The sequence below is a fragment of the Sprattus sprattus genome (assembly GCF_963457725.1).
Source record: "Sprattus sprattus genome assembly, chromosome: 15".
In the NCBI taxonomy this organism is placed as follows: domain Eukaryota; kingdom Metazoa; phylum Chordata; class Actinopteri; order Clupeiformes; family Clupeidae; genus Sprattus; species Sprattus sprattus.
In genome coordinates this window covers 29,619,838-29,643,146 of record NC_137913.1, presented here as the reverse complement: position 1 = coordinate 29,643,146, position 23,309 = coordinate 29,619,838, and the positions used below count along the sequence as shown (strand labels likewise).

The 23,309-nt window shown below is 47.1% G+C and overlaps 1 protein-coding gene across 1 annotated transcript in view; it reads left to right on the top strand.

The window, feature by feature from the left end:
- rgs3b (regulator of G protein signaling 3b) overlaps positions 1–23,309 on the top strand; it is a gene marked incomplete at its 5' end in the record, with an annotated part of 53,161 nt that overhangs the window by 17,474 nt on the left and 12,378 nt on the right. Inside the window, 9 exons of the mRNA XM_080853119.1 lie at positions 353–413; positions 5,847–5,937; positions 9,148–9,215; positions 13,742–13,823; positions 14,009–14,114; positions 18,289–18,664; positions 20,069–20,117; positions 20,918–21,174; positions 21,851–21,934. Of these exons, the coding sequence (XP_080709245.1) occupies positions 353–413; positions 5,847–5,937; positions 9,148–9,215; positions 13,742–13,823; positions 14,009–14,114; positions 18,289–18,664; positions 20,069–20,117; positions 20,918–21,174; positions 21,851–21,934 (1,174 nt within the window). The remainder of the gene's footprint in view (positions 1–352; positions 414–5,846; positions 5,938–9,147; positions 9,216–13,741; positions 13,824–14,008; positions 14,115–18,288; positions 18,665–20,068; positions 20,118–20,917; positions 21,175–21,850; positions 21,935–23,309) is intronic.

Here is a 23,309-nt window from a genome sequence, read left to right as displayed (position 1 = left end):
GCATACGAGTCCATACTGTGTTAGAATGCATGTTTACAGTGTGTGTGCTGTTTCTCTGAGTATGTTGTGTGTTGACCTGGGTGAACTATCTCTGTAATTATGTGTAAGCATGCTGAATGTTTGATTGCTCTGTGTGTGTGTGTATTTCCTTCTCTTGTTTGTGTATGTGTTTGGTGTGTGTGTGTGTGTGTGTGTGTGTGTGTGTGTGTGTGTGTTTCTTATATACGTGTGCGTATATGTTTGTGTGTGTGTGTGTGTTTCTTATATACGTGTGTGTGTGTGTGTGTGTGTGTGTGTGCGTGTACGTGTACCAGGACATATGTGATGATTCTATGATTATTTCCCTCCTCAGGCGCAGTGATCTCTTGGGCTGCATGAGTTTTGGCATCCACTCTCTCATCACTGCACAGAAGGTCAGTCTGTGGGCCTGTTGGGCTTGTTTTGCAAACCCTGTATTTATGCTGATGATACTTCTACACATCTTCTTAATGTCTCATCCTCTCTTTTAAGATATTTTCACTTACATGCCTCAAACATGGCCTCCACTTTACAGCTCATTGATGTAACCCCAAAATAAGTCAAAGTCAAAGTCAAAGTAGCTTTATTTGTCAATTACTTCAAATGTCAAGACATACAAAGTATTCGAAAAAACGTTTCATAGTGCTATTCTCATAAGCAGCTATTCTCATGGTACTCAAATCACAAATACACATTCAACAAAACACATTCACCAAAAAACATTCCCATTCACAAAACATTGGAATTAAAATAAAAGTTCCTACTTTTTTGGTGGCCTTTGGGCCTCAGCTGCTGTAGCTGGATGTCAGCCATTATTGTTTTGCAGCTTAGCACCTCTGTTCTCTCGTTAAAATGGTAAAGCAACGTGCATACGGTATCGGGATCAACAGTTTATACCTATATAACAGTGTACAGTTATACCTATATCACTATAAACAGTTATAACTATATTACTATGAACAGTTAAACCTATATCACTATGGACAGTGAAACCTATGCTATCAGGGGGAACTAAGTGGACCTGTGGCCCAGATTGAGAAACTTTAAACGTGTGCAAACGTCGGTTGAGTTGTTGCTGTTATACCAGTGCAGTGAGTAGATGAGGCATTCAGTGGGAGTCTAAGGGGATGTGTGGTCTGGTTCACTTTAAACAGCTGCCAACAGAGACCACACACACACACACACACACACACACACACACACGCACACACACACACACGCACACACACACTCACACCTGAGCCCTTTCACTTGAGGGCTGAAAGTGTGAGAGAGGATGGCATTGCATTCCGGTGTTCTGTCAGACAAGCGGGCTATTACAAACCACAGACCCCCCCCCCCCTCAATCCCTCCACACACACACACACACACACACACACACACACACACACTTCTCACACACACACACACACACACACACACACACACACACACACACACACACACACACACACACACACACACACACACACACACACACACACACACACACACTCTTCACACACTCCCACTCCACAAACTCCCACTCCCAATGAAAATCACACTTACTGCTTTCAGCCCTCATCAAGAGAGGGCCAAAATGATGGGGTGAATCACAGGGCAGCCTCACCACTTTCTACCGTGAGCGTGAAACTGCTATCACCATGGCTACCAGAGGAATTCTTACACAGCTGGTCAGCCTGGTGTGTGCGTGCATATGTGTGTGTGAGTGCCTGTGTGTGTGTGTGTGCGCGCATGTGGCCTTGTTCAAAGGCTGATGCTAAAACTAAGGTGTTTTGGACTGAAACAAATGTTGAAAAAGTGTAAGGACCTTACATAACAAAGACACACTGAGAGACACGTTTGGGGCTTAGGCGTCCTCAGTATTGCCCGTTTGAAAATAATAAGCTAATAAGCACCATGATCATGTCAGCTTTTGCACGCTGATGTACATTAACTGGTATATGTCACTGAATAAATTGATTTCTGATTTCTGATAAATTCAATAAATTGTTGTAATGAAGTTTTTGTTGTTGTTGTGAACATTAAGGAAACATTAGGGAAAGTGATACTTTTTTATTTTGCAGTCATTTCACATTTTCCAATTTTGCATGACACTCAGCTGTAAAAAGACTATGCCAAAAGTTGTGTAAGAATTTAGATGGGGTTTATCAGGAGCCTCGCATTCTTATTGAATAAAGGTGGAGTCGGTATAAGTGTTCTTTTGGGTTGGATCAGATTGTCTTTGATTGGATGAAGTAGTCATTATAGTCGCCGTGATTGGATAAAGATTGGGTTATTACTAGCGCCTTCTTCTGATTGGATAAAGATTGAGTTATTCATCGTGACCTTCTGCTGATTGGATGAAGTTTGGTCAGTGTGAGCCTCTGTGTGTTGATGGAATGAAATGGTGAAACGGTAGCGGTCGGTTTTGTGATCACCAACTGGTGGTGTTCAGGTTGGTACGTCACCAGCGATGTTCAGGTTGGTAAACAGTCACCAGTAAATCACCAGTGGTGTTCAGGTTGGTAAAGAAAGATAGATAGATAGATAGATAGATAGATAGATGGATGGATACTTAATTTATCCTGAGGGAAATTTAGGACATCCAGTAGCTTATACAACTCACAAACACACAAACACAAATCACATACAGATAGGGAGAACATGTTCAAAATGAGTGGGGTGGAAACAGATACAAGAATGGGTCTGACCCTATGGTATAATATGCATGATAAACAGTCACAAGGAGGTTTCTGTGGTTGGATTACTCTTTCAAGAGGAAGGAAAACTCTCAAGTCAAAAAAAGAAAGAAATAGAAATTGTGTCATAAGAAGAAATCAAATATTTTCAGTTTTATGAATCTAAGAATTATTGAAAAGTCATCACAACACAATCCGTGCCTGTGGCGGCCATTGTCTCCCTAAATAATTGGTGATGTTTATTGGCCGTCCAGTCATTTCCAGACGGGTGATGGGCTGATGAGTATCCAGCGGCGTGGATGTGGGGCTGTGTGTGTGTTAGGTTGTGTGTGTGTGTAAGGTTGTGTGTGTGATGGTGGGCTGTGTGTGTGTGTGTGTGTGTGTGTGTGAGTGTGTGTGATGGTGGGGCTGTGTGTGTGGATGTGTGCGTGTGAGGGTGTGTGTGATGGTGGGCTGTGTGTGTGAGGGTGTGTGTGTGTGAGTGTGTGTGTAAGGGTGTGTGTGATGGTAGGCTGTGTGTGTGATGGTGGTCTGTGTGTGTGATGGTGGGGCTGTGTGTGTGTGTGTGATGGTGGGGCTGTGTGTGTGTGAGAGGGGTGTGTGTGATGGTGGGATTTTTGTGTGTGTGTGATGGTGGGGCTGTGTGTGTGAGGGTCTGTGTGATGGTGGGCTGTGTGTGTGTGAGAGGGTGTGCGTGTGAGGATGTGTGTGTGAGGGTGTGTGTGATGGTGGGCTGTGTGTGTGTGAGGGTGGGGCGAGTGAGGCGTGAGGTAGGAGTTGCGAGTCGTGGTGACGCTTTTTATAGAACAGAGCCATCTGGCTGCAGCGCCTGCAGTGGAGCAGGAGTCAGCTGAACACACACACACACATATACGCACACACATACACACACACATACACACACAGTGACGCAGGAGTCAGATGCAGTGGTGCACTCAAGCTAGAAAACACACATACACACACGCATATACAAATACACACACATACAGACACACACATATATACACACACACACACACACACACAGACACACACACACACACACACACACACACACACACACACACACACAGTGGAGCAGGCAGCTGCAGTGGTGCCCTCAAGGTAGAACATACACACACATACAGACACACACACACACACACACACACACACACAAACACACATACACACACACATACACACACACACACACACACACACACACACACACACACACAGTGGAGCAGGAGTCAGCTGCAGTGGTGCACCCAAGCTCAAACTCCACGCCTGCCAGGCTTGAACAAAAGGGCAGGGCACGCTTTAGCCGGCACACACACATGCTTACACATACACACATGCTTACACACACGCATACACACATGCACACAAGCATGCCCACATTCTTACACACACATGCATACACGCATACACACACACACACACACGCACACGCACACGCACACGCACACGCACACGCACACGCACACACACACACAAAAAAAACATGTAAACACACACATTCACACACACACACGCATACACACATGCTTACACACACACACACACACACACACACATTAACACACTTACACACTCATACTTACACACACACACTCTCTCCCATGCTCGGCCACTGACACAAACTCACACTCCTGCTGTCCACAGCAGAACTCATCAGATATTGGGTTTTCACCAATCAGCCGCTCTCTCACTCCACCCTCTCCTTCTCTCTCTCTTTCACTCTCTCTCTCTGTCTCTCTCTCTCTCGCTCCCTCTCTGTGTCATGTGATCAGTTGATGTAGTTTGTCAGGGCTCTACGGCATCAGCTCTTCCTACATGTCTTTGGCTCAGAGTGGCTGTTTCTGGTATGTCACTGAGTTTAAGTATGTTTCTGTGCTTTTAAGTGTTATTTCTGTGTGTGTGGTCCTCGTGTGTGTGTGTGTGTGTGTGTGTGTGTGTGTGTGTGTGTACCAATGGTCCTGATTGCATTTCAGTGATTCTGATGGCATGCTTATAGTTCTGAGTGTCCTGTATCATCGTGTAATGATTCGTGGGTATTTGGAAGTGGTTCTCTGTATGTGTTTCTGGTTCTTGGCATAAGAGTGTCTGTGTGGTTCCTGGTGTGGTTAGGTCTCTAAGAGTGTCTGTGTGGTTCCTGCTGTGGTTGGGTCTCTCCGTAAGAGTGTCTGTATGGTTCCTGCTGTGGTTGGGTCTCTCCGTAAGAGTGTCTGTGTGGTTCCTGCTGTGGTTGGGTCTCTGTGTAAGAGTGTCTGTGTGGTTCCTAATGTGGCTGGGTCTCTCTGTAAGATTGTCTGTATGGTTCCTGCTGTGGTTGGGTCTCTGTGTAAGAGTGTCTGCGTGGTTCCTGCTGTGGTTGGGTCTCTGTGTAAGGGCTTTGTATGGTTCCTCCTGTGGTTGGGTCTCTGTGTAGGAGTGTCTGTGTGGTTCCTGGTGTGGTTTGGTCTCTGTGTAAGGTCTTTGTGTTATCTGACTGGGTCTGTTCTCTATATGCTGGTCAGCCGGGCGTCTGTGTGTTGCTTGTCTTTCTTTAATCTGTGGACCTGGGTGATTGTGTTGGAAGTGGATTTTCCGCTGGTCTTCTGGTTATCAGGACATGTTTGTTTCTGTTTTTGACCAGTGTGTATCTGATTGTGCATCTGATTATGTGTGTGTCTCTGTGTGTGTGTGTGTGTGTGTGTGTGTGTGTGTCAGTCTGCTCTCTGTGGATTTGTATATTTCTCTGTTTCTGAATTATGTGGCTCTCAATGTCTCTCCAAGTGAGTGTGTTTCCTGTTGTTCTGCGATTGATCAGAATATCCATTCCTGGTTCTATCTCCTGTAAAATAAGTTGTGTATGTGTGTGTGTTTGTGGTGAGTGTGTGTGTGTGTGTGTGTGTGTGTGTGTATATCTGAGGGACTTAGTATGTCCTGGGCGTGTGTGTATCCAAGTTGGTCTACTCAGAGTTTGTTTCCTCCTTCTAAACATAAGGACATCTGTGGCTGGTATTATCTTTGTGTGTGTGTGTGTGTGTGTGTGTGTGTGTGCATGAGGGATGCATGTGTGTGTGTGTGCAGGAGGGATGCCTGTGTGTGTGTGTGTGTGTGTGTGTGTGTGTGTGTGTGTCTTTATGTATATATCTGAGTGTGTGTCTTCTCTCTTCTCAGGACATCTGTGGCTGGTATTATCTCCTGGGAGAGGAGTTGGGCCGAAGCAAACATCTGAAGGTGGCCGCCCGCCGCCTCAGAAGGCCTGCTGGTAAGGAAAAGCCCTCAGTTTAGGCCTTGCCTTTTATAAACTGGAAGGAGGAGGAGGATGTGGGTGTGGGTGTGGGTGTTTGTGTTTGTGTGTGTGTGCTTGTGTGCACATGTGTGTTACTGTTAGTATCCTAGATTGTTGGTGCGTGCGTGTGTATCCATAACTGTGTGTGTGAGGCAGAGAGTGAATGAGCGCATGTGTGTGTGTGGGTTCACACATGTGTGTGAGAGTGTGTGTTTGTGTGTCCGTCTGTCTCTTTATGTGCATGTGCATTGATGAGGGATAGGGGTTGAGATTGAATGTGAGCCTGTATCTTAACTTATGGGAATATAAGAGAGTGTATACAGGCATGCATGTGGGTATGTCTGTGTGTGTCTCAGTGTGTGTATATTAATGACGTCAGATCATGAACATGTGTGTGTGGGGGTTTGGATGTGCGGATGCACGCATTTATTTTGGTCTGTTTGTTTGTTTAGCTTTATTCAGGCTCTGTTGTAGTCAGCTGTAGAAACCATCTGTGACGGCTTCCTCCGTTTACAGTACAGAAAGACTATAAATAGTTTTTTTTTCCCATGCTGGCTGAAACACTTGACACACTTTCCCTGAGATTAATTCTCAATCTAAAGACTTTAGCACTGTTCTCGATGCCTAAGCCTCTTTGGCTTACGGGCTGCGGGGCTCCGGGGCTAGGGGACGGACAGTATATAATCACCTTTCACACTCTGTCAGACAGACGAGTCTTTCAGGAGGTTCCCAGGCGACCCCCCCTGCCGGGTCGGCCACCGCTGCTCTTTCTGCGGGAACAAAGCCCCGCGGGCGGCCCACCCTCCAATCACGGCTCGCGGCTCCGGTCTCCGTGGTGATGTCCGCTGGAGCTGGTCACTTGCGCTTCTAAAGCTTTCACGGCACATCAGCGCAGCTCTTAATCTATGGGAGAGATCGCTCTGCCGTCTTCTCTTTCATGTGGGAAAGTTCTTTTTTTTTTCTTTTCTTTTCTTTTCTCTGTTTATTCAATTTTTCTGTTAAACGAGTGCAGTCAGACTGAGGCGATGCTAATGCTGCTGCCACCACCGCCATGTCTGCTGTGCCTCTCTGCTCGTAGTGGCGTGTAAGAGACACTATTGCAAAGATCATCTTAACAACAGCTGACAAATCCGCAGAAGCCAAGCGCACAGGCTGGCAGCAGGCAGAGGGGCTCGCGTGCGGGAACCACGACAAGTGGAGTAGAGCACACAGAGGCTGAGTGTGTGTGTGTGTGTGTGTGTGTGTGTGTGTGTGAGAGAGAGTGAGAGCGCACAGCACATTTCATCTGTCAGAGAGAGAGAGAGATGAGGAGGAGAGGAGCTGCTCTGTGTTGAAGAGAGGTGCAAAAGAGAGAAGAGAAGAGTGGAGAGCGAGAAGGAAGATGAAGAAAAGAGAGGAGAGAGGAGGTGTTTCTGTATTTGTCTGAGAGGAGTGAAAAAGAGAGAAGAGGAGAGGAGAGGGGGGAGGCAGAGAAGAGGAGAACCGTTCTGTGCTGATGTGAGATAAGTAGAGAAGACGAGACGAGACGAGCAGAGAGGAGGGGAGAGAGAACAGGAGCTGCTCTGTGTTGAACAGAAGGAGGTGAAGAGAGGAGGAGAGAGAACAGGAGGTGCTCTGTGTTGATCAGAAGGAGGTGAAGAGAGGAGGAGAGAGAACAGGAGCTGCTCTGTGTTGAACAGAAGGAGGTGAAGAGAGGAGGAGAGAGAACAGTAGGTGCTCTGTGTTGAACAGAAGGAGGTGAAGAGAGGAGGAGAGAGAACAGGAGCTGCTCTGTGTTGAACAGAAGGAGGTGAAGAGAGGAGGAGAGAGAACAGGAGCTGCTCTGTGTTGATCAGAAGGAGGTGAAGAGAGGAGGAGAGAGAACAGGAGCTGCTCTGTGTTGAACAGAAGGAGGTGAAGAGAGGAGGAGAGAGAACAGGAGCTGCTCTGTGTTGATCAGAAGGAGGTGAAGAGAGGAGGAGAGAGAACAGTAGGTGCTCTGTGTTGAACAGAAGGAGGTGAAGAGAGGAGGAGAGAGAACAGGAGGTGCTCTGTGTTGAACAGAAGGAGGTGAAGAGAGGAGGAGAGAGAACAGGAGCTGCTCTGTGTTGAACAGAAGGAGGTGAAGAGAGGAGGGGAAGAAGTGGTCAAGGAGAGGTCAGATTTTGTTTGGGTGTGGTGGTTGGGCTAAGAGGTGAGAAAGGTGGCTTCTAGTGTTGGGTTGAAGGGTCTGTGTCTGTGGCTGAGGAGAGTGTTTGCCTCTCTTGGTGTTAGGCTGCAGGGTGCGAGAGCAGATGGTTTCTAGTGTTTGGTAGAGGAGAGGAGATCTCGTGTTGGGCTGGGAAGGAGGAGAGGAGCAGGTGTCTTTTTCATGGTAAAGAGGGGGAAGACAGAGGTGAGGGGTGTCTCATTCTGGGTAGGAGTGAAGGAGAAAGGAAACGGCTTGTTGTTCTGCGTAAAGGGGTGCAGGGAGGGGGGGGGGGGGTAGGGGTGGAGGGTGACGAGTGTGATGGTTTTGCCTTGTGAGGTGCAGAGGGAAGGAGGAGAGAGTGTGGTTTAGGGTGTTGGGGAGAAGTAATCTATTTTTATTTATTTTTTTTCATTTAAAAAAAAGTTTAGGGTTTCTGGGGCGAGGGGCTTCTGGTTTAGGGCTTTAGGGGCGAGGTGCTTCTGGTTTAGGGGTGCAGGGGAGAGGGCTTCTGGTTTAGGGGTGCAGGGGAGAGGGTGGCTCTTGGTTTTGTCCTGGGCAGAAGAGGGGAAAAGCCAGCTGCTTTGTGTCTCTCTCCTGAATAGTGCTTTTATGAGGAATGCTTAAAAAGACATTGTTTCCTGGGAGAGTTGTAATCACTATGGTTACATGGGGGGAGCCCGGAGCTGCTTGATTAGGTAGGGGGTTTGTCATCCCCCCCCCCCCCCCCCTTCTCTGTGCCAGTGAACTCCCCTCCGGTAAAGCACTCAGTAGCGAGTGATCTCATCAGTGTGTGCTTACTCTCCTCCGAAGACACACACACACACACACACACACACACACACTCTCTCTCTCTCTCTCTGGGATTGGACCTCATTAATCGGTGGGACTTTTGGCTTGGAGCGCGGAGCGGGCGGGCCGACGGGCAGGCAGGCAGGCGGGCAGCCGCGGTGTCAGGATGTTCTCAAAGGGCACTCTCTCAGCCTGGGACTCCTGGGACTCTTTTGTCTTCCTTTCAGATTCGTCCGTCTCAAACCATGCAGGAGCACCGGACACGGCCAGCGCCGAGAACATGCAGTCTTTCACCGTAAGTTCACCTCCTACTCTTCCTGGTGCTTTTGCTCATTACCTTCTGTGCTGGGATCTTCAATAATGAATGCATTGCCTTGTTGGTCTGTTGGCTATAAATGTATTGGTGTGTGTGTGTGTGTGTGTGTGTGTGTGTGTGTGTTTGTTTGTGTGTGTGTGTGTGGTGACATTGGTTTGATGAGGTTTTGATGGAGAAAATAGTCCTGACATGTTCAGTCAGAAGAAGAACAAAAGCCTTTTCTATCAAATATGGTTACTCTGCGCGCACAATTGAAGTGAACAGGACATGGTAATATCCATAACACACAGGAAAGTGCTTATACAATGGGCTGCTTGTTTTCTGTTTCTGCTTGTTGTTTTCTTTCCCTCCTCTTCAATAACAAAAGGGCAGCGCATAACTGATTCCACACACACACACACACACACACACACACACACACACACACACACACACACACACACACACACACACACACACACACACACACACACACACACACACACACGGTTGTTGGTGGAGGGGATCGCACAGGCTCCCTGTGCTGGCCCTTGCGTGTCTGTGTGTGGCGTGTTTGCGATTATCAGCCAAAGGTTAGAGTGAGTCAACTCTGTGTCCCCTAGCATCCGACCATGGGAGAGAGTCCGCTGTGGGGACAGGGGGAAGGTAGGATGGAGAGAGTGAAGAGAGGGAGGGGAAGAAGAAAAGAGAAGTGAGAGAAGGAGCCAGGATGAAGAGGAGAGGTGGAGGAGAATGGGGGTGAGAGAGAGAGAGGAAGGAAGGGGAGCATAGAACAGGAGAAAAGAGGTATATGGAGGGGGGGTGAAAGGGTGGAGGGGAGAGGAGAGTGGGGTGGGGTGGGGTTGGGTTGGGTGGAGAAGAAGTCGGCAGAACTCTTCACTAATGATGGGAAAAGCAGAAGAATGGTGTGGTGTGATGATCCTTTAGAATGGGGAGGTGTGTGTAGAGAATGCTGTGTGTGTGTGTGTGTGTGCGCGCGCGTATGTGTGTGTATAGAATGCTGTGTGCGTATGTGTGTGTAGAGAATGCTGTCTGCTTATGTGTGTGTGTGTGTGTATGTGTGTGTGTGTGTGTGTGTGTGTGTGTGTGTGTGTGTGCGCGCGTATGTGTGTGTAGAGAATGTTGTGTGTGTATATATGTATGTGTGGAGAATGGTGTGTGTGTGTGTAGAGAAGGCTGTGTCGGGTCGAGAATATTGTTTGTGTGTGCGTGTGTGTCGTGTGTGTGTGTTTGTCGTCTCTTTCCCATGGCTGCTCCACGGCCAGCTCTTTTCTCTGCAGACAAAGATGGGAAAAGGGAAAAGGCCGTGGCGCGGGACTAGGATCGGAAGCGCCGCTGCTGCTGAGTGTTTATGATTTATCTGCGCCGGGGCCTGGGCCAGTCTCCTTCTCCGGCTCCCTCCCCCGTGTGTCTCTCCCATCGCTCAGCCCCTTTCTCTTCCCCTCGTGCCCTAATCCATTGATCAAGAGATTCAGTATGATTTCTGCCGAGGAAGGCAATTAATAACGCTGGGGGAAGGCTAAAGTCATCAAGAGATCTCAAGCCCTCATATCCCATCAAGCATTTACAAGTCATTCTCAAAGCTCCATTCTAAAAGTCTATGATACTAAAGTAAACTCATATCCAAGAATAAAACAATAAAAATAAGTTTAATACTCCATCATAAAAGATTGATGGATCATTTTTATTTTAAACTTACGACAGTACCTTGCGCGTTATACTCCATTTTATAATCGTTACATTTACACTTTCTCCTTCATCAGGGAGAGAGTGGAGTTCTCCTTCATCAGGGAGAAAGTGTGTAAGGTCATCTTGCTGGTGTGTCAGTCTGCAGGAGTAGTTTGGCTGTGTGAGTGAATGCTGATAGGAGTGTGTATTGCTGTATACTAGTTTGGCTGTGTGAGTGAATGCTGATGGCAGTGTGTATTGCTGATGGGAGTGTGTTTTAATGTAAAGTAGTTTGAAGGCATCAATCTAGCAGTATGGTTGGCGCAATGTTGATGTCTATTTTATTGCTGCCGTGTATATGAGTGAGTTGGTTCTTATCTATCTTCTTTATTGTTGCCAGTGTGTGTAACCACGCTTGTGTTTTGCAGCTTGTGTGTGTGTGTGTCTGTGTGGTTCTTTTTTGTGTTTTGGACAGTGATTGTCTTGCGTTGAGTTGTTTGTGTGTGTGTTTATGTTTACATGTATGTCTGTGTTTATATTTGTGTGTGTGTGTGTGTGTGTGTGTGTGTGTGTGTGTGTGTGTGTGTGTGTAGTGTGTAAATGGTGCTTTAAATCTGCTGCATGAATGTATGTGTATGGCTGTTCTTTGGAGAGAGCTCAGGAAGTGGAGCGGCTTATCAAGGGCTGACACGAGGCCGCTGGTCGCCGGGGGGGTTGGAAGGTGACTTCCTGCTATTCTTCTGCCCGGCCAGTTCCCATGAGTGGGCATGTCCCGCTCGAAAACACCACCACCACACACACACACACACAAACACCGTCTCTCACACACATTCACCACTGCGCTTTACCTGGAATAGGACTGCTCCATGGGAGAGGAACGCAGAACATGCCACACAGCATTTCATGAAATATGCACACCATCCATGGACTATGCCATTTCTGCATCGAGCGGAATCTCCCTAAGGTTTGTGCTTAAGCGTTCCAGCGCTCCTTGTTTTAGTGGCGGAGAGCGGTGTCAGGGGAAAGAGTGGAATCGCACAACACGCCTATAATGAGGAGGCTTAGATGCTTGTTTTGCGTTTGTTCAGGACTGTTTAGCACGCCTTGATTTTGATGTACGGATATGTGAATCTGCAAAGCCTTGTGGGTATTTAAAAAAGGACATTAGTGTCGCTGAGCCTGAGGACTGGCTACTTTTGAAGGTCAATAGAGAGGTAGAGAAGTTGTGCACTGGGGTGGAAGGGAGTTGTTTTAGCACAAGAAACCTTTGGGATTTATGCCTGAAATATGTAGATGTGTTTGAATAGGATGGCATCCCTACAGCGATCCGCTGTTAAAAACACAAAAAAAGAAGAAGAGAAAAGGGATGCGTGGGTTGGGGAGGGGGGGTGGGGTGCACACATATGGTTCTTACAGAAGTCAGGGCAGAGGGGAACTTTCCCGTGGAGTTTTAGGTGATGAATTATTTCATCACTCTGAGCTCGAGTGTGTGTGTGTGTGTGTGTGTGGAGGGACGCTATGGAGGGTTGTCAGCTGAGCTCGCTTTGTTGTTGGGCAGTCACTTAGCTGAACATTTTTTTTCTCTCTATTTCTCTTTCTCTGTCGGTCTCCCTCTTTCTTTCTTTCTCTCTCACTCTCATTCTCACTCTGTCTTTCTGTTTATGTTGGCTCTGGACCCAAATTGACATTTTAACTTCTGCTGTCCAAATATTGTCTCTGGCTGGCCGCTTGTCCTGCCGTGTGGGGCTCTACTTCCAGACATTTCCTCTCCTGCCAGGGAGCGCTTGAGCCCATCTCCCAGCAACCCTCACCCACCGGGGGCTTTTGGGAAGGTGTAGGGGGTGTTAATATCCAGTCTACCCCACTGCTGCTGTGACATTTCAGCCCGCGCTAGGGGGGTTTATGGGGTTGGGGTGGGGGGTGGGGGGGGGGCTGCCAACTTGAGCCCAGTCGCTCTTGGCTGGTTGCAGGGATACTGTCTCCTGACTACAGGTGTATCACTGGAGCCGTCATGCTGTGTGGCTGGGCTGGGAGTCGGGACTGTACAGTGGGGTTCTTGAGGGGCAGCTCCCAAAGTCTTTTCAATAAGAAGAACTGACCCAGTTCCCGTAGACGCGAGTCATTTAGTGTTTGCATGGTTTCAGCTAAACAAATGTCATAGGTCGTGACCCTTGTGGCATTGAGTCATGTCTCCTCATTAATGTATCATGGACCCACATGGATCATGGTCAAGATTGAAGAATGTTTACCCGCCAGAATGTTAATTCTCTAGAATATATTCACACCCAGGTTTCTCACGTCAGTGTGGAGCAAGTGGCACTAAAGGCAATGAGTTCAGCCTAGATGATAGACTGACCATGTATCAGGCTGAAAGGTTTCTGGAATATTCCAGGGTTTCACAAGTAACTGTCGAGCCAGTGTGTGGGTTTAAGTCAAGGAATGGCGTTTGGGTTCAAGGGATCATTCAAGAGCTGGTGTGTGGGTTCAAGGAGCCATTTAAGAGCTGGGGTTTGGCTTCAAGGGATCATTCAAGAGCTGGTGTGTGGGTTCAAGGAGTCATTTAAGAGCTGGGGTTTAGGTTCAAGGAGTCATTTAAGAGCTGGGGTTTGGGTTCAAGGAGTCATTTAAGAGCTGGTATTTAGGTTCAAGGATCCATTGAAGAGCTGGGGTTTGGGTTCAAGGGATCATTCTAGAGCTGGTGCTTGGGTTCAAGGAGCCATTTAAGAGGTGGGTTGTATATTATTGGGTTACGTATATGTATGGCTGAATAACCAGTGTATGTGTTTAGGGACTGTGTGTTTGAGTCTTACTCTCCTGGCCATGTGTCCCTCCTCCAGGTGACCGTCCACAGAGGAAGAGATGGCTACGGCTTCACCATCTGCTCAGACTCGCCTGTGCGGGTCCAGGCTGTGGACCCAGGTCAGTCATTAATACCTCAATCTTTTTTTTGCTTATTGTTTGTGTGTGTGTGGTTGAAGCTGGAGTTCGGACTGGTGTGTGATGTTGAGATGTGTTTATGAGGGAATTGGGTGGGTGTGCATTAGAGTGTGTGTTGACTTGTGCCAGGATAGTGTGCTCACTTTGTCAGTGCCTCTGTCCCCCAGGCGGCCCAGCTCACCAGGCAGGCCTGCAGCAGTTGGACACACTCTTGCAGCTCAACGGCCAGCCTGTAGAACACTGGAAATGTGTGGATCTCGCCCACGCCATCAGGTAAGCACCAGCGGCCCTACCTGCAGCGTACACTTACCTGGAGCACACACTCTTACACGTTAACTTTGCTGTGGTTGGAGCATCTCAGTTTTGTGAATGAGTGGACTAATTTAATTTGCTTTAATAAACTGTGCTGCATTGTTCTCAGGTAGGCTTAGTGGTTATTCACAGATGGAATTTTGTTGATATTCTGCCTTGCCTTTCTTTGGCTGATTAGGCGAGCTGTAATTAAAGCTGTAATTTGATGGATCACTTACATTACTGCTAACTCTAGAGTGAAGGTTGACAGAAATACTGGCCGATTTCAGCCCTCTGTGTTTTTAGCTTTAGTGGTCCCATCAATGGGGGATTAATACAAGGCAGCAATTAGATGTCACAATGAACTTGATGTAGGCTAGCAATGTGTGTCTAACTTGCTTGTCACTCATGGTTGACATGATGCAATATTTTTGGATAACATTGAGTGCTAGTCATAGTTGACTTGATATAGGCTAACATTGAGTTGCTTGTCAGGGTTGACATGATGTAGGCTTACATTGAGTAGTTAGTCAGTCAGGGTTGACATGATGTAGGCTAACATTGAGTAGCTTGTCAGGGTTGACATGATGTAGGCTAGCATTGAGTAGCTTGTCAGGGGATGTAGGCTAACATTGAGCTGCTTGTCACTGTGGATTTTATGTATGAATTGATGTAACATTAAGGGCCCTATCTTGCACCCAGCGCAATTGACATTGTCACCCAGTGCGGGCACATGATGGCAGCACTCCGATCCCATCCAATTCTCTCCATGGGGTCTCCATGGGGGGTTAACTGCTCTATCTCAAAGCACATGGCAGTGACAAATCTAGATCTTGGCCGCGTCAGTTCAAATCAAATGCTGAATGTTTACATCTGCTACCGTTGATTATACAGTAAATACGTTGTGAAATGAAACAAAAACACACCACAGTTAAAGTTGTATTAGTATTGATTGATTCACATCGATATGAATGGATTACATGACTAACAACTGGTGGAAAAGTAATATGAAAATCTTTGTTCACTGAATTAGCGAGTTCTGTCCCAAACAGTTGCGTTCCAGTTTCAAAGTTTCAGTTCAGGTTTCAGTATTTCAACGTGAATGAGAGGGAGCACAAGAACTGAGCGTCTAGCAGCGATTATCATATCATAGACATATATGATGCATGTATATGTCTGTGGGCACGATCTCAAGCACGTGCAAAAGTTGTTGTTGTCCAATTTGAATCTAGATTCGAGAGACACATGCACGCCCAGTCCAATTCCCAGCGGAATCGAATCGTGTATCCAGGGGTTTACATCGGAGTCCAGTCGGACTCAAGTCGGACACAATGAATCTAGATTTGGGGAGACACATGTGTCCAATCTCCAATTTAAATCGGACTGAAATCGGAAATTGGACACATGTGTCCACACTGACCGACGCATGTATCATTCCTATCTTGCACCCGGCGCACAGCGGGATTTTCCCTCCAGAGGCGCGCGTCGAAATGAACTTGCGCCGACATGGGCGGGGGCGGAACAGAGAAGGGGTTTCTCTGGAGCAAGTGGTATTTTGCAGTTTCAAAACAGCGCCATGCGCTGTTGACCAGAAAAAAGCTAGTCTAATGTCAGTGGCGCAATGTGTAAAGTCTGTGGCGGGTATTCAGAACGTTATTTTAAGGACGCGTGCTTGGCTGCCCAGTAGCCTACACTTTACTTCTCTCGTCTACACGAGAGATTTACACCAATCATATAATTACAAGGAAAATAAAGTATTTACCACATGAGGAAATCATTGTGATATCCATATCCAAGATATTTTAAAAATAGGCATACATGTAGCGTACACATTGACCCAAATGATTCAGGTTAATTGTAATGGCAGTGTTGTACCCGATTCAGCACCCTCCGCGGCAGATGCACCCCCTCGATATTTAGTCTTGTGAAACGCTGTGTCAAATACATTCAACTTGCTCAAAGGAAAATTAAGTTAATTCATTTTGTAGTCATGGCTGGGGTGCATCTGCCGCGGAGGGTGCTGAATCGGGTACAACACAGGCGTTCTGGGAGAAGTATGGGTTCCCTGGCGTCCTTGGCGCTATAGACTGCAGCCATATTCACATACGTGCCCCCCCAGTGTTTTACACAACATTGCCATGAATCATGGATGTGTCAATGACATAAATGAGGATAGATTAGAGGACTTTAGAAGATGTGAGGTTGAACTGCGTGTGCCGATGGGTGCAATATTATTACCATGCATTCATAACCTAGTGATTCAGTGAGGGTGAACCCAAAACATCGGAAAGTATTTTTTTGTGACTTTTATTTCAAATATGTTGCAACCAAAAAACGAATGCTAGTAACTGAATAAATACAAACGAGAAATGAAAAGTGGAAACATTTCTCCAAACAAGCATGGGAAAATATTGCCGTGATTGTTTCTGGTAACACACGCTCTGATGGCCTCACGGTCATCCTCCAGGTAATTCGGCCATTATAATAACAAGCCGCTATGGAATATGCGCTCCTCGCTCTTAAAGGGTATGTGAGATGACGCTCTAATTGGTTTATTGCATATTACATCCAAACCACACCTATGGCTGAGTAACCTCCTTTGGACCAACCCATTTGTCATTTGCGCTGGGCGCAAGTGTGTTTTTTCCGCCGTTATAATAGCAAAGCCGCATAATATAATAGAGCCGCCCACACAGCTACTTGCGTTTGGCGCTGTCCTACTTGCGTTTCTGATCGTTAAAATATGGCCCTAAGTGGCTCCTCAGGGTTGACTTCATGTAGGCTAGCATTGAGTTGATGGATGGAACCACAATAGGGCAGTACTGTTGGCTAATAGTGAGGGCAGTACTGTTGGCTAATAGTGAGGGCAGTACGGTTGGCTAATAGTAAGGGCAGTACAGTTGGCTAATAGTGAGGGCAGTACTGTTGGCTAATAGTGAGGGCAGTACGGTTGGCTAATAGTGAGGGCAGTACTGTTGGCTAATAGTGAGGGCAGTACGGTTGGCTAATATTGAGGGCAGTACGGTTGGCTAATAGTGAGGGCAGTACGGTTGGCTAATAGTGAGGGCAGTACGGTTGGCTAATAGTGAGGGCAGTACGGTTGGCTAATAGTGAGGGCAGTACGGTTGGCTAATAGTGAGGGCAGTACGGTTGGCTAATAGTGAGGGCAGTACGGTTGGCTAATAGTGAGGGCAGTACTGTTGGCTAATAGTGAGGGCAGTACTGTTGGCTAATAGTGAGGGCAGTACGGTTGGCTAATAGTGAGGGCAGTACTGTTGGCTGCAGTATTGAGTTAATGCTAGAGTGAGCTACTGGTCATAATATATGTGACTGATTAAGCGCCTTGAGACAATTTTATTGTTTTGGCGCTATATAAATCAAATTGAATTGAGTTGAATTGAACCCTCCAGAGAGGGTCTGTCCATTAAACATTCATTCAAACCTGTTCAGCCATAAGCAGAATGGGAGAATGCGATCATTTAATGTTATTTAACTGTTGGCCACAGGCTAATGCAGAGTTAATGCTGGATAACAGTGCGCTGCTGGTCATAATGTATTTGACTCTCCTGGGGGAGAGCCGGTCCATTAAACATTCACCCAAACCTGTTCAGCCGTACTCCAGCACATCAAAGACTGTTTAGCAGATAAACCTCTGGAGGGCAACAATGTGGCATAGCTGGCAGACACGGTTCATTTTGCATGGCACCGTTAGCTTGAGGCAGATAGCACCTTCTGCTACGTGATTGAAAAGAGTTGAGCAAAGAAAATTGTCAATGCTTTAACATTAAAAATAGCAATGGTATTTATGCAGTGACTTTCTGGGGGAGCCCAATGTGCTTCCCAGAATGCAATACTGAAACAAGAAGTAGAGAAAAGTAACAACTTTGAAACATGAGAAAACAAAAGACTGAGAACAGACTTCTAAAGACATGAAACCTCTCTCTTTCTCTCTTTCTCCCTCTTCCCATCTCTCTCTCTCCCTTCCTTTCTCTCCCCTTCTCTCTCTCTCTCCCTCCCCATCTCTCTTCCTCCCTCTCCCCATCTCTCTCTCTCTCTCTCTCTCTCCCTCCCTCTCCCCTTCTGTCTCTCTCTCCCTCTCCCCATTTCTCTTTCTCTCTCTCACCCCATCTCTCTCTCTTCCTCTCCCCTTCCCCAGGGGATGCCGCAGTGAGATCACAATGGTGGTCTGGCGCACCTCGCCCGTCATGAAGCCCTACTTTGAGGGCCTCATCCACCAGCCTTCCTACAAAACCTCTGCCTACGACACACTCTCCCCCATAGCCAGTAAACCTGAAAAGACTCCCCCTCTGCTGTCCAACCCCCTCGGGCTAAGGAACAGCCGCAAGAAGAAGCCGGCTGCTACCGAGGGCTCGGGGGGATCAAGGGGGTTCCTGGACGGCCCCTGGCCCTGGAGGGACAAGAGGGAGGATAATGACTACAAGGCCCGAACAACTACCCTGAAGGGAACACGTGTGACCTCATCAAACGGGGACAACTACATCATCCTCTCACCTGTTAACCCAGGCAACCAGGTAAAGCATGGACCGTATCAGTGCAGACACTAAGACCTATCCCAGGAAGCAGACGATGTGTGCGCTATATCAGGGTCAGATCAGGGCCACACCCAGGCCAATCCAGAACCAGGTATGGACCAGATCAGGACCATGTTCAGGCCAGAACAGAGACAGCTTTGGTCTGGGTCACAGTCAGCTGCTATTCGAGAACCCTGTATCCGTCCTCTCCATTTTCTTCTAGTTACATCATGGTGAAGGCTCTCCCTGTAGCTCTGGCTTGGCTTTAGCTGATATAAATCTGCATTCTAAAAAACAAATCTTTTCTCATGGTTCCCTTGAAATGATCCCTTTAGAACCCTGGAGTGCTCTTTCCTCAGAATGGTTCTGGTCTTACAGCATTCTTCAGCTTTGATGGTTCTAAATTAAGCCTTTTCACACGCACAAGTGGAACCTTTAAGGACAATTGTATGGTTGAACGGGGGGCGAGTCAATAGCTGCTTTCCTTTAAGAGAACAAGTCAAAAGCTGCTTTCCTTCAAGAGTCTACATCTGGGGTAAAGTGCAGGGTACTGCTTAATGTGGGTGGAGAGCTCAAAAGGGACATTTGGTGGGGGGTGGGGGGTTGGCAGTGGGAGGGTTGGGAGGTTAAAGCGAAGGCCCCTGGCAGCGGCTCTTGGCAGGAGGTGTTCACTGGCAAGGGCTGGTGCCAAGCGACTTTATTAGAGATGTTCTCTGCTTGAGGAGGATGGTGACTAGCTTAATGTGCTTCTCTCAGGGCACTGGTGACCTTCATGCATATTAAAGGAGTCATGTCAGCCATCCTCTTCAATTGTGTCAGGGACCAGTGGTGGCAGGCAGGCACTCGTTTCCCATGTAGGAAGATTTGTGTCAGTTCTGTTTCACAGTGTGTTTCACTGTTCCCACAGGGGTAAAGTCACATGTTGTCAGCTAGCTTCACCTCTTCCCCCCTCGTTCCTATATATACATACTGGAGGAGGCGGGGGGTGGTGTTGGGAGCGGGGGTGGGGGCTGTTAGTGCTGTTAGTTTGAATGTATAGATATGAATGACATGTGGATGTGTAATCTGTAAAAAGCCTCAAGACTAGAATTCTGCCTAATGAATATGTATTATATATATATATGTGTTTGTATGTGTGTGTTTAAATGTGTTATGTGTATATTTAACAAAATGCATTATATATTATTCCTTTTTCCCCATGACACATTTTGTGCCTTCTCATCCAGGTTCATCCACTGTTGGTTTAGTTGAGTACTAGATAGAGATGAAAGCTGTTGTGACAGCTGATGTAGATGTACTCCTGTGTCTATAGCTGATGCAGATGTAGTCATGTGTCTTATGTGGAATGTGTATTATGTGTATGTGTCTTATGTACTCATGTGTCTTATCTCTGTATTCCAGCAGATACTACAGCCAGTGTATTCTGACAACAATGGCACTATCGGAACACTGGGTAAGTCAATCTATACTGTCATCAGTCAAACTGAATCAGTCAGGTTTCATTAGCTAAACATCCACATATTATCCCAATATTCAATCCATTGACTTCTGTGGACCCTCTGTTCACACAAAGTGTTCTGTCTGATCCGTATCGGGTTCAGCTCTTTAGACACGGTTGGCTCTGAAACCTTGATATCGTGCAAATTAACTTCATTAGCAGGATCATGCGTTTCCATGCTTGGCGTGCCAAATGGCCAGTGACAGTCACGTTACTGTGTGTGATCTAGTAGGGGATGATGTTTGTGCTGCAGTCATATTTAAATGACCCCCTGGATACAATAGAATCTGTCTTGGTTGCACAAACAAAAGTCATATGCCAGGATATGGATGTCAAAGGAAATTCAATTACCAAAAGAATGTCATGCAACTACTGCTTTGTAGTAGTAAATAAGATGGTTGGTGGATATGATTTCAAATAAAATCCTATTTGTTTCACTTCATGCTCATGCAGCTTAAATTCATATCCCTCCCAGTGTGTAGTTTTCTTTTAGTTTTATCCAAAGCAGCTGACGGTACTGTGCAGTGCTTTTCTCATCAGTGTATGTTCTCCCTGGGTAGTAAACCCATGCAGGTGCTGCCATTCTTCAATTTCAGTTTCAACTCTATTCATGTATAGCGCCATTAAAATGTGACTGTCTCGAGGTGCTTAACAGAGCCCCAGCTCTTTGCTTTACCACTTTATCTATAGCTCCATACCGTATAAGTGTGTGCTCATGAAGCTGGTGTTCATTCTTCCACTCTGTTCGGTTCCAGGGCGTATCTATCAGACTCACCCCAGCCGGGGTATGCAGCAGGGCAGTGAGTTTCTGCCGGACCCCGGACCCCTCTCCAGAAACACCATACGGCGCTCCATCAACAGCAAGACCATCCCCCCGCCCTCCTCCACGTACCGGCACAGCTTTGCCAACTACCAGAACTGCACCATCGTCCAGTCCCACCTCCCACAGTCCAACTACGGAACCTACGTGGCCATGACCCCCAAGATCCTCATCTTCCCCGTGTTTGTGCAGGTCAGAGAACTTTAATGGAATGAGCAGTTTTTAGCTCTGGTCTGTTTTTTCTTTCCGCTTTTTGCACAAGTTATAGAAAGAGGTCCATTAAAAGTGACTTGCACTACAGCGGATACACAGTGAAGGGATATATCTCCAATAGTAGTTACACCTTTAATCCAGGACTAGCATGTCCCATTCATTTGTCATGAAGCGTAATGCTCTAGTGTGTATAACCTGAGAGGTTTTAAATCGACATAGAGGGCTGGCTGGTGTGTGTGTGTGTGAGTGTGTGTGAGTGTGTGCTGAGGTCTTCTGCTGCGTAGGGATAATGCTGAAGTAGGTGACGGAGGTGGTAGCAGAAGCCAGTGATGGTAATGTTTGAGTATGATGCAGGACTGATCTAGGAATTATTGTATGTTATTGCATGTATTGCATGTTATGCAATAAAAGAGTGATGCTAGTGTGACTGGTGTAGTGATTGGTGGTATAGTTCCCTCAGTGAGGTAGCTGATGCTAATGATAGTGTTTTCATAGAGGTAGCTGAGGCTAATGTGTTAGTGTTTTATATAGAGATAGCTGAGGCTAATGATAGTGTTGGTGTTTTCAGAGAGATAGCTGTTTTCATGGGTGGCTTATTGTGATGCATCATTAGAGAGGTAGTTTTAATGTGTGTGTCTCTGTCTGTTGTCCGCAGCCTCTGAATCTGTGCAGTCCTGAACACACCCTGCTTCTTTCGGAGGAGATGATTCTTCATGACAGCAAACACCTGTCCATCAAGGTAAACCGACCTGAGCGGACCTCATGACACCTGCCTCAGGTCAGGACCACTCACTCTCTCAGGGGCCCTCTCTCTCTCTCTCTCTCTCTCTCTCTCTCACAGGGGCCGTCTCTCTCTCTCACAGGGCCCTCCACTCACAGGGGGCCCTCTCTCACGGGGGCCCTCTGTCTCTCACATGGCTCTCCACTCACAGGGGCCCTCTCTCTCTCTCTCTCTCACAGCGGCCCTCTCCCTCATAGGTGCCTTCTCTTTTTTCTCAGGGGCCCTCTCTCTCTCTCAGGCCCCAGTAGCTCCAGGGGAACTAAAACATTGATGTTGTTTTTCCTAATGGACTGGCGTTGTGTTAACATGCTTTGTTCTGCCCCAGTGAGTGGTACAGTGATGCCTGTAATGTTTAGATCTATTAAGCTGGGATCTTTCAAGATGGCTCGCTCATTGTTTTGGCTCCAGCTTGTTGAGGGGGAAATGACTTCTTCTTTTCATGCTCTTTGGAAATTGATTAGGTTTCTTTTCCTGTAAAATCAGTTGTATAGTTTGTGTGTGTGTGTGTGTCTGTGTGTGCGCGCGCACTTTTGTGTGTGTGCGCACTTGTGTGTGTATGTTCATGCTGTCCAGAAGGTGACCTCAGGGCTCTACTTTCGCTAAAATTGACTTTTCCCCCCTTTGTCAATTTATTTTTCACATGCACAAACACAGACACGCACACACACACACACACACACACACACACACACACACACACACACACACACGCACACACGCACACACATTCCCCCAAGTATCTCTTAAACAGCTTTACCAGGAAGCTGATGCCCCTTTGAGGTTTAATGAAACTGAAGCCTTTGCAGCAGATCCAGCTTGCGGCACAAGTGTAAAGCGTAAGAGTAAAGTCCTCTTTCTCTACTGATTGCTTCGGGCATGAATCACATAACCTGCCTCAGGCCAAGAAAAGAAACGGGATAAAAGATGGACCGACTTTGTTACTAGAGGTGAATAGCCCAGCGAGAGCCTAAGGTCCTGGCAGAGAGGGGAGATACCTCAGTCCTCTTCAGAGGCGCTGAGCTTGTGGAGTTGCCATGGCAATAACTATGTGTTTATTCTCCTACTCTGCTGTTCTCCCAGCAGCTGTAGCAGCAGCAGTGTCTATGTACTCAGAGACTGACCCCCCCCCCGCCCCCCAAACCCCCCTGCTGTTTTTAATAAAGAGGGGCTGCTCATCACTGAGGGCATTCCAGTGCGGTCCTGGAGGTGTGTGTGTGTGTGTGTGTGTGTGTGTGAGAGAGAGAGAGAATATGTTTCTGTCCCCTTCTAGTGATTTAGGAGACAGAGCTTATTGCACTGGCTCGAGTTCAGAGCAAGTGTGTGTGTGTGTGTG